Source organism: Aquarana catesbeiana, linkage group LG02 (assembly GCF_042186555.1).
Source record: "Aquarana catesbeiana isolate 2022-GZ linkage group LG02, ASM4218655v1, whole genome shotgun sequence".
In the NCBI taxonomy this organism is placed as follows: Eukaryota; Metazoa; Chordata; class Amphibia; order Anura; family Ranidae; genus Aquarana; species Aquarana catesbeiana.
In genome coordinates this window covers 8,699,527-8,710,266 of record NC_133325.1, presented here as the reverse complement: position 1 = coordinate 8,710,266, position 10,740 = coordinate 8,699,527, and the positions used below count along the sequence as shown (strand labels likewise).

The following is a 10,740-nucleotide window of genomic DNA, read 5'->3' as shown; positions in this document are numbered from 1 at the left end:
TGTCCTCTATCTTTAAACTATCTCTCCTTCACCCCTCTTCTCCCCCCCACAGCATATATATATCACCCTCACTATATCATATATCACTGTCCTCTCCTAATTACTGCACCCACCAACTCCTGCTAATTCTAAATCAACACACACTAAAAAACTCTAAGACCCTGGGCCATGTCCCTTCATATAAATCCCACTCTCACAATACCTCCCTCACCCTCTTTGCTTCTCCTAACCTCCAAAAACATATCCCCAAACCCTGGGCCTCCATCATTTAACTGTACCCCATGCATCCATCACCCTGCATCCTCTGGTAGCAGCCGCAATCAATACAATTTAGTTCCCATTTCTATTCTCCCTAAGAGCAGACTCCCCTTCTCTTGTACCCTTTGGAATTCCCGCTCTGTCTGCAACAAACTCACCTCTCTCCATGACCTCTTTATCGCCAACTCATTTACCCTACTCGCCATTACCAAAACCTGGCTCCACGAATCCGACACTGCGTCTTCTGCTGCCCTATATCATGATGGTCTTCTCTGGACTCGCTCCCCCAGATCCAGCGGACGTAAGGGAGGAGGTGTCGGAATCCTTCTAGCCCCACATAGCACCTTTCAGGTACTTCACCCACCTCCCTCTCTGTCCCTCTCTTCTTTCGAAGCACACTGCATTCGTCTTTTCTCTCCAGTTTCTCTAAGGATACTGTGGCTGTGATCTACACCACCCCCTCCCTTTAGAATGTAAGCTCTACAAGCAGGGCCCTCCTGTACCTTTTGTATTAATCTGTACTGTAATTGTGTTGTCCCCCTTATACATTGTAAAGCTGTTGGCGCTATATAAATCTCGTATAATAATAATCTACAGGCCCCCTGGACCAGTATCAACCTTTTTTGATGACTTCTCTGCCTGGCTACCCCACTTTCTTTCTTCTGAAATCCCCACAATCATTCTCGGGGACTTCAACATCCCTATTAATACTAACACTCCTGCCCCTTCCAAACTTCTCAGCCTAACCCCCTCCTTTGACCTGAAGCAGTGGATACACGCTCCTACACACGCCGAAGGCAATACCCTTGACCTCGTTTTCTTAATACCCTTGACCTCGTTTTATTTCACCTTTGCACTCCATGCAACCTCTCTAAGTATCCACTCCCTCTCTCTGATCACCACGATCCCTGAAAACCCTCCTCTTCAGAGACGTCTACCCTACCCCCACCTAACAACTGGATTTTCATTTTCTCCATCAGCTCATCCCCCACAGTTATTACCTTTTGTTTCCACTTGACCCTCCCTTCTAGATTGTAAGCTCTCAGGATCAGGGCCCTCTGATTCCTCGTGTACCGAATTGTATTGTAAGTGTACTGTCTGCCCTCATGTTGTAAAGTGCTGCGTAAACTGTTGGCGCTATATAAATCCTGTATAATAATAATAATAATAATAATATAGAAAAACGGGAGCAAAAATTTGGTAAGTTTTGATAAACATGCCATTGCTGTATGGCTGAAAAAGATTTAAAATATATATATATATATATATATATATAATTTTTATGTATTTGGCAGGACTGTGCTTTGAGCTGAATAATTCACAAATGATTAAAAAAATGAATAACTGTCAACATTAATCAGCTCCTTCCATGAAAAATTATAATCCAATATTGAATCTAATGAAACCTAAAATTTCTATTTATTTTGTTAATCATTTTATTAATTTCACATTAATATATGTCACAGCAGTCTCTGTACCAGAGGAGCTTACAATCTAATGTCCCCTTCCCCCAAAGTCACACACTATTATTGTACATTTCTATAGCCCTGACATATACCGCAGTGCTGTATAGAGATTACTGAGCCACTCATATCTGTCTCTGTACCAGAGGAGCTTACACTCTAATGTCCCCTCCCCCCACAGTCACACACTATTATTGTACATTTCTATAGCCCTGACATATACCGCAGTGCTTTATAGAGATTACTGAGCCACTCATTTCTGTCTCTGTACCAGAGGAGCTTACACTCTAATGTCCCCTTCCCCCAAAGTCACACACTATTATTGTACATTTCTATAGCCCTGACATATACCGCAGTGCTTTATAGAGATTACTGAGCCACTCATTTCTGTCTCTGTACCAGAGGAGCTTACACTCTAATGCACTCCCCTCATAGTCACATCAGTCTTAGCTTTGTCTGTGTTTTGCCAGTGTCTCTCTATATGAGGACCTACAGCTGTGGGGGGAACGGGGTGAACCCCATTAAAAGGTCTGGAACCTAACTTCCCAGGCGGATGGGTGGGCTAGGTATATGGTCAACACGGTGGTATTATTTTCTTCAATGTTTTTTGAAACATTATTTTTGGAACATGTTGGCAGAGGAACCGCTTTGGTGTCCTGGTTTAGGCCATTTTTGCAGGGCTGGGAGAATGGTGGGCCAGTGAGAAGCCTGAGGGTCCGACATGGTAAGCTTCCTATGGAATAAATATGGGAATGAATAAGCTTGACAAGCCAAGACATACTACAGCACTCTGGAGGGGTGTGATAAACCGGACATAACGCGGATGGTAATTATAATGAATCTACCAAATGGATGGACCATACAAAATGGATAAAAAACAAAAAATGACCAGGTAAGAAATAAAGGATAAGAACTGTGGAATAGCAAAGAGGGAAGACACATTAAGGAGTCAATGCTGCTCACCCCAATATGGACAAGAAAAATGGGAAAAGGTCCCCCGAGCGGGGTTTTTAGGCAGCTAACCATAGATATGAACAAGGCATTAAATAAAATATTAAAATGCTTTATTGAAGGGTAATGAATGAATGTAACAACATATAAATATAAATTGGGAGCTCCAGTGGGAAAATACCCATACCAAATACATATAATAGCAAACATAGGTTATACACAGCATATGATAAGGCTATTGCATAACAATCCTGACGCGTTTCGACCCATGAATTTTGGGGTCTCTTCAGAGGATGAGTTTGCTACAGAAAAAAGAAAAATTTATAACAGCATGTCCAGCTTATTTAAAAGAATTACAGTATAGGCAAGTTTGTTTAGCAACACTTTGCACATAATTACCACTGAGTTTGGATGTACCCCTCGATCAGAGCCTCCCCACACAGCAGCCAGACCATCCAGTGTGCCCGCACGTAGCAGCACCCCAGGAAGAAGGGGGAACAGGAATCCACTTGATATGGCTTACAAGGAGTCACACGTATAATTGCCCCCCCACCAACACACCACTGGGGGGGGTGGGGCCGGAACCTACGAAAATTGTCAGAGCGTTAGCTCCTGAATATACCCATATAGGTTAGTAGTTAGATTTAACTGTTGGGCGGTCAGAAAGTGTTGTAATAATCTATTGCAGCTTGAATTGATCATGTGAAGGATAATAGAATGAGTAAAATGACTATATTGGTATAACTAATATAGAATATGTCAGGGATGACCTTGTCCTTAAATGCTGACAATGGCAGTGATAGGAAGAGAAGTGAGGGATGTGCACAGTGAATAATGACATGTAAAATATGTGTGAAAACAGGAATGTGCATGAAAATGATGCGAGTGAGTGTATAAAACAGAAAAAAAAAAAAAAAAAAGAGTGTATGTGTAATGTGTGAATTTGAGGAAAAAGTGCATGATATTGCCAAGTATCTAAGTCTATGTGAAAAAAAGAATGTGCATGAAAATGATGCAAGTGAGTGTTTGAACAGCAGAAAAACAAAAAATAAATAAATAAATGAATAAAATAAAAACCAACACAAAACAAAAAAGAGTGTATGTGTGATGTGTGAATTTGAGGAAAAAGTGCATGATATTGCCAAGTATCTAAGTCTACGGCATCCAGAGCTGGTGTGCACATAAATCAAAATTAAATATAAGTAAAATATTATTCTATGGGGTCTGACAAAGCATTGATAATCAGATGTATCATAAGTTCTTACTCACTCCTACTGTTGAGGAAAAGAGTCTGGCCGTCCAAGGAGGAAGTGGAGGGATCACACCCAAATCCACCCTCATTAAATAGTGTCCTTAATTAGTACTGAAATTAACAACAGGTATCGTTTCTTCCGCCCCTTAACCCCGGAGTGTAGAGGGAGACTGTGGCCGCCATTGGCAGGCCTCGTGTGGCTCCCTCGGCATCCATCAAGGCGAAGCCCCGACATCTGTCGTCACCTTCGCCGTAAAATACGTGACATCATGAGGCCGCACGCACATGCGACCCGCACATGCGCGCACACCGCACACAATGTCCGAATATAACCTATATGGGTATATTCAGGAGCTAACGCTCTGACAATTTTCGTAGGTTCCGGCCCCACCCCCCCAGTGGTGTGTTGGTGGGGGGGCAATTATACGTGTGACTCCTTGTAAGCCATATCAAGTGGATTCCTGTTCCCCCTTCTTCCTGGGGTGCTGCTACGTGTGGGCACACTGGATGGTCTGGCTGCTGTGTGGGGAGGCTCTGATCGAGGGGTACATCCAAACTCAGTGGTAATTATGTGCAAAGTGTTGCTAAACAAACTTGCCTATGCTGTAATTCTTTTAAATAAGCTGGACATACTGTTATAAATTTTTCTTTTTTCTGTAGCAAACTCATCCTCTGAAGAGACCCCAAAATTCATGGGTCGAAACGCGTCAGGATTGTTATGCAATAGCCTTATCATATGCTGTGTATAACCTATGTTTGCTATTATATGTATTTGGTATGGGTATTTTCCCACTGGAGCTCCCAATTTATATTTATATGTTGTTACATCCATTCATTACCCTTCAATAAAGCATTTTAATATTTTATTTAATGCCTTGTTCATATCTATGGTTAGCTGCCTAAAAACCCCGCTCGGGGGACCTTTTCCCATTTTTCAAGAACTGTGGAATATAACAACTGGTGAAGGACAATACTAATGATATATGCCAACAGTAATAAAAGGTTCGTGCAGAATGGTAAATTTAGCTAAAACTAGGAGCTGCAGCTAGAAGACCAGAGAAGATGCTTGCCTTCCAACCATTGGAAGAAAATAAAATGAACAATAGCGCCACCCCATAGTGTAGCATTAAAAAATAAATAACAATTTATTGAAAGATAAAAATGCACTCACAAAAGTGTGCATGTGTAGATCACGGTGTAAGGGTAATTTCAGAGCCAGAAGTGTCCAAAGGGCAGCCAGAAAACCACCAGCCTTGGTCTCCAGTTGGGGATGAAGTTTGCTAAAGATGGAGGTAGTCACTCTAATTGCAATTGCAGTCGATATTCAGTGCAGGACCGGAATCCCCAACGTCACTGTAGACACATGTGGGACACGTTCCGTAGCCAGTCGGCTGATGAAGAATCCAATCGGCTGCAGAATGCGTCTCGTGCCTACAGCTCATGTGTCTAGAGTGACATCAGGGATTCCAGTCCTGGGTTAAACAACGATTGCAGTTGCAATGACAGCAGCTTCCTCCATTTTCAGCTTTCTTCATCCCCAGCCCGTGGCCAAGGCTGGTGGTTCTCTGGCTGCCCCTTGGACATTTCTGGCTCCCAAGTCACCCTTAAGCCATGCCCTACACATGCATACTTTTGTGAGTGCATTTTTATCTTTCAATATGTTGTCATTCATTTTTTTTTAATGCCACACGATAGAGTTGCGTTGTTGTTTCTTTTGTTTTTTTGCAATGGTAAGCTCCATGACTTATATTTTTCTGTGCATGAAAATGCTTCGGCAGTGGCGAGTGAGGGCAGAGGAAATTAAGTCCCGGGGGGGGGGGGGGGGATTGTTAACTCTTCCTTTAGTGAGCCACTGTCCTCGAAGGATTCACCAGGTCCTGTTATGAGGGAGGGCTTGCGTTTGATTATTTTGGAGTAAATCCCTTTAACGTTTTGGGATTTGCCATGGCTCCCTTTCTATGGCAGACTCTATATGAAAGGCAATCAGAAGCATCACTCAATGGACAACCATGGTTGTCCCAGAGGGAAGAGTGGTGGGGTGGAGGAGACATTGGATAATTTCTTGCTTCAGTGCCCCTTCGACTATAAAAGGATGGGTGGGGCTCTGGACATCTCTTTATTTTTCTACATGAGTTACATGGAGTGGGTGTACGGGGCTTTTCAGACTCGCTGGAATTTTGATTTTGAGACTTTCTTTAGTCAGCTTAGTAGTCTGTTACTTCACCTGGAATGCACAGTGTCAGATTTACATTCGGAAACAAAGTCCTTCTTGCCGTGGTGGTGGTGCACAACATTCTGGGTAAGGTTGGGAAAATCTGGGGTTTTAAGAATGACTGATCCAGTCACAGCATTCTCCAGTTTGTGGTTTGGCCTGTGGATGGAAATCGGATCATTCACAGGAAATTCATACCGAATGGGTCATATACCAACACCGGGAGGGAAATTTTCCCACCATGAATGAAGACAGCTGAGATAAATGTACAGATATTAGCAGTGTCAGCATTGCAATACAGTGGTTGTTATTTTTTTTCTATTAAATTAATTAATTTAGGAGAAAAAACAGATAGAAGAACTAAGATATGAGATTATTTTTAGGCCCATAATATTACTAATATATGTAGAACCTCATTTTCATGTCATTTGTTTTCTACAGAATAGTATTTTATGTCGGTGAGTAGAAATCCCTAAAGTGTTTCCTGATTTTGTCACCCCGAGCTACATTAGAAGAAGACATCTTGGACCTGCCCAAGTAATGGCATCCGGTGGTAATAATCAGAGCTCCTCTTATTTCATCCTGATTGGAATTCCTGGTTTAGAAGATGTCCAGGTCTGGTTTTCATTCCCAGTCTTCTCCATGTACCTGATAACGTTGTTGGCCAATTTTAGTGTCCTGCTTACCATTAAAGCAGAGGAGAGCCTCCACCAGCCCATGTACCTCTTCCTTTCCATGTTGTTGTTAACAGACCTTGTACAGTCCAATGCTACCCTTCCCAAGATGCTCCTACTCTTCTGGTTCAACCTCCAAGAGATCTCCTCTGAGGGTTGCCTGGTTCAGATGTTCTTTATCCATTCCTTCACCATTATGGGCTCCTCTATCCTCTTGGCTATGGCCTTTGATCGCTATGTTGCCATATGCCAGCCATTGAGATATTCCACCATCTTGACCAACCCATTAATTGCAAAAATTGGAGTGGCTGGGCTCATAAGAGGAACTCTTCTGATATTTCCACATCCATTCCTGGTCAGGAGGTTGCCATTTTGCAAGAGCCATGTGATTGAGCATACTTATTGTGAACACATGGCCGTGGCTAAGCTGGCCTGTGCCGACATCAGAATTAATATTGTGTACGGGTTAGTAGTCGCCCTGCTTGTAGTTGGCGTAGATTTCACAGGTATCACAGTGTCATACCTCATGATTGTAACTGTTGTCATCAACCTCCAATCCCGAGAGGCCAGACACAAAGTCGGGAGTACATGCATCAGCCACGTTTGTGTCATTCTGTTGGCTTACATCCCGGCACTTTTCTCCTTTGTCACCCAAAGGTTTGGGGGGCACACCGCTTCTTCCACCCAAATTATCATATCTAGCCTATACCTAGTCATTCCTCCAATGCTCAATCCAATAATATATGGAGTAAAAACCAAAGAGATCCAAAGAAATGTTTTAAAATTATTCTGTCCACAAAAGTCCAAATTTCAGTAATTTTTTAACATATTTTTCTGAACTTATTGAACCCGCACTGGAAACCACAGTCCCATGCAGATAATTATGCCAACCAATAACTTTTCATCGACTGAGTCAGAACTATGACTTTTTCCTGATTAGTTGCTAATGGTTCTAATATTAAAGATTTGAGGAGGAAGGAAGTATGTTAGTGACGGTAATGTTGACTCCATGATCTATCTATACATTATCAATAGTCTAAGGGATGTGGTTATATCGATTCTACCAAAAGAAAAAAAAAAGGCCTCCTTTTCAGATGACATGGTCTGAAAGGTCTACCATTCTTGTTGGGAGAACCCCGAATCCGAGAGAGAGGAAATATGCCTTTTGGATTTTTTTTCAAAGAGGTGTTCAAGATCTATAATTTGTACTGGATGGATTTTCTGGTCTCCCCTCCCCCCTTCCTGCCCAGGCCAATTTTCAGCTTTCAGCGCTCTCACACTTTGAATGACAATTACGCCGTTATGTAACACTGAACCCATATGACGTTTTTATCATTTCTATTACAAAAATAGAGCTTTTTTTTTGTGGTATTTAATCATTGCTGTTTTTTTTTTTGTTTTTTTTGCTGAATAAATGAAAAAAGACTGAATATTTTGAGAAAAAAAAAGATTTTCTTCCTTTCCTTATAAGATTTTACAAATAAATATTCTTTCTTCAGAAATTGAGGCCAAAACATATTCTGTTCCATTTCTTTGGTGTAAAACACCCAAATCAGTGTATATTATTTAGTCTGTAGGAAAATTATAGAGTCCACAAACAATGGGATATACATATATACACTATATTACCAAAAGTATTGGGACGCCTGCCTTTACACACACATGAACTTTAATGACATCCCAGTCTTAGTCCGTAGGGTTCAATATTGAGTTGGCTGTCCACAAGGTTTAGGAGGGTGTCTATGAGAATGTTTGACCATTCTTCCAGAAGAGCATTTGTGAGGTCAGGCACTGATGTTGGATGAGAAGGCCTGGCTCGCAGTCTCCGCTCTAATTTATCCCAAAGGTGTTCTATCGGGTTGAGGTCAGGACTCTTTGCAGGCCAGTCAAGTTCCTCCACCCCAAACTCGCTCATCCATGTCTTTATGGACCTTGCTTTCTGCACTGGTCCAAATCATTTGGTGGAGGGGGATTATGGTGTGGGGGGAGGGGTGATTATGGTGTGGGGGGAGGGGGGATTATGGTGTGGGGTTGTTTTTCAAGGGTTGGGTTTGGCCCCTTAGTTCCAGTGAAGGGAACTCTTAAGGTGTCATCATACCAAGACATTTTGGACAATTTAATGCTCACAACTTTGGGGGAACAGTTTGTGGATGACCCCTTCCTGTTCCAACATGACGGCCCACCAAGTGCACAAAGCAAGCGGCTGGAACTGGTTAGTCGACGCCTCTCAGCCAGAATGGAATAGAAGGTTATATAACATAAAACCTTCCAAGATATCAATGCTCTGGGAAATATTATTATTATACAGGCTTTTTCTTTTTCATACATCACAGGACATAGAGTTAGGCTATTATTCCTTACTTGCTGGGTTATACGCCATCTTTAGGTGAATGGACACTGGTAGACCAAAGGTATTAGACAAGAAGTCTGCCCCTATATAACCCCTCCCATACGGGAAGTACTTCAGTTTTTTTACCAGCGTCTGCAAGGTGGACGGGCATGTTTGTTGAGCTCTCTCGAGCTAAAGGTCTTGAGTCCCGAAGCTGGCTCTTAAATGTATCAAGGGATTGACCGATCGGATCCATTTGAGAAAAGCTTATATGCTTAGATAAATGGTACCCGAGCCTCGCAAAGAAAATGCAAGGATCCTGCAAGGTTTTGCCTGTAATGCAACCTTCTGGCGCTGAAAGCTGAATAGTGGACACTACAGAGCTAAGGCATTCCTACAGGGTACTTTATACAGGTCCAAGGGAGTGGACCCTAAAACATGAAAAGGGTACCCAGTCCTTAAATGTCCTCAAGTGACGGAAACTGCCGTAATGGGTGAAGATTGGGCTCTTAGTGAGTCACCAGAATATGGTTGGTTGAAAGGCTAAGGTGTTTAGCAGGATTGTTGCATAGGGGCTTGGTAAGCTCTATTAAAGGGCCTCCCTTCTGGGGTGGTGTATATACTATCCCCAGGTACTCCCTTTTTGTGGCTTGCAATGTCTTCAAAAAAGAGTGGGCCTAACAGTACAGGGAAAGGCACACCTATGTCATCAGTAGCTCCTGAGGAGCCTAGTCTTTGAGAGACCAGAGGCTTCTGGGCAATCTGAGCCGCTGCGTCTGTATGGTATTGTGCCTCCGGTCAATGCTGCTGCTTCAGCCTTTGTCACCAGGGATGATCTGTCCTCAGCTCTAGCCGGGTTAGAGGACAGGATTGCTGGCATGATTACCTCTATCTTGCAGGGTGGCAGGAAGCATGACAGATCCCCCTCCCCTGATCCTCCTAACTTGGAGCAGGAATGGGTTGATGAAGGTGAAGAACTTAATGCTAAGGATTCTCTGGAGGGCCAGAAGATGTCCAGTTGGTATCAGCCTCTCAGTCAGAGAGGCTTTTGATCCAGACTCTTACAGAGATGGTTCGTTCTGCATTTAAGTTACCTCCTGCAGAGGTTTCTGATCCTCTTTGGGGTCCCTGAGGCCTCCTCAGGCTGCACAGGCTTTCCCCTTGCACCCACTGTTGGAGCAGGCGGTTTATGCTGATTAGGAACATCCTGACAGGATTTTCGTTCCTCCTAAGAGGTCTTCCTTAACAGAAGCTTAACATGTCCGGTGGATAACGCACAGGGCCTTAAGGACCCTGTTGACAAGAAACTGGAGTCACTATTAAGGGCTTACTTTTTTTGGCTGGTTCAGCTATTTAGCCAGCTGTTGCAGCAATAGGAGTCTGCCAGTCCCTAAGAGATCAGGTCAGACGGCTTGATAGGCCTAACCAAGAGGGGGGGTCCTGCTAAAAATAGGGCGGATATACCTCAAGCATTGTGTTTTGCTGTAGATGCCTTGAAGGATTTGATACAGCAAGTCTCTCATCTGGCTCTCCTGTCTGTATACATGGGCAGACTTGTGTGGCTTAAAGCGGAGTTCCACCCAAAAGTGGAACTTCCGCTC

At 43.0% G+C, this 10,740-nt stretch overlaps 1 protein-coding gene across 1 annotated transcript; it reads left to right on the top strand.

Moving 5' to 3' along the window:
- Positions 1-6,676: 6,676 nt before the first annotated feature.
- On the top strand, positions 6,677-7,627 carry LOC141129575 (olfactory receptor 52N4-like). Its single transcript, XM_073617673.1, has one exon. It carries the CDS (start codon positions 6,677-6,679, stop codon positions 7,625-7,627), a length of 951 nt encoding a protein of 316 aa, XP_073473774.1.
- Positions 7,628-10,740: the final 3,113 nt, after the last annotated feature.

Bases quoted from the DNA above. Each gene is read 5' to 3' on its own strand.
- LOC141129575 (XM_073617673.1), top strand. From the start codon at position 6,677: ATGGCATCCGGTGGTAATAATCAGAGCTCCTCTTATTTCATCCTGATT.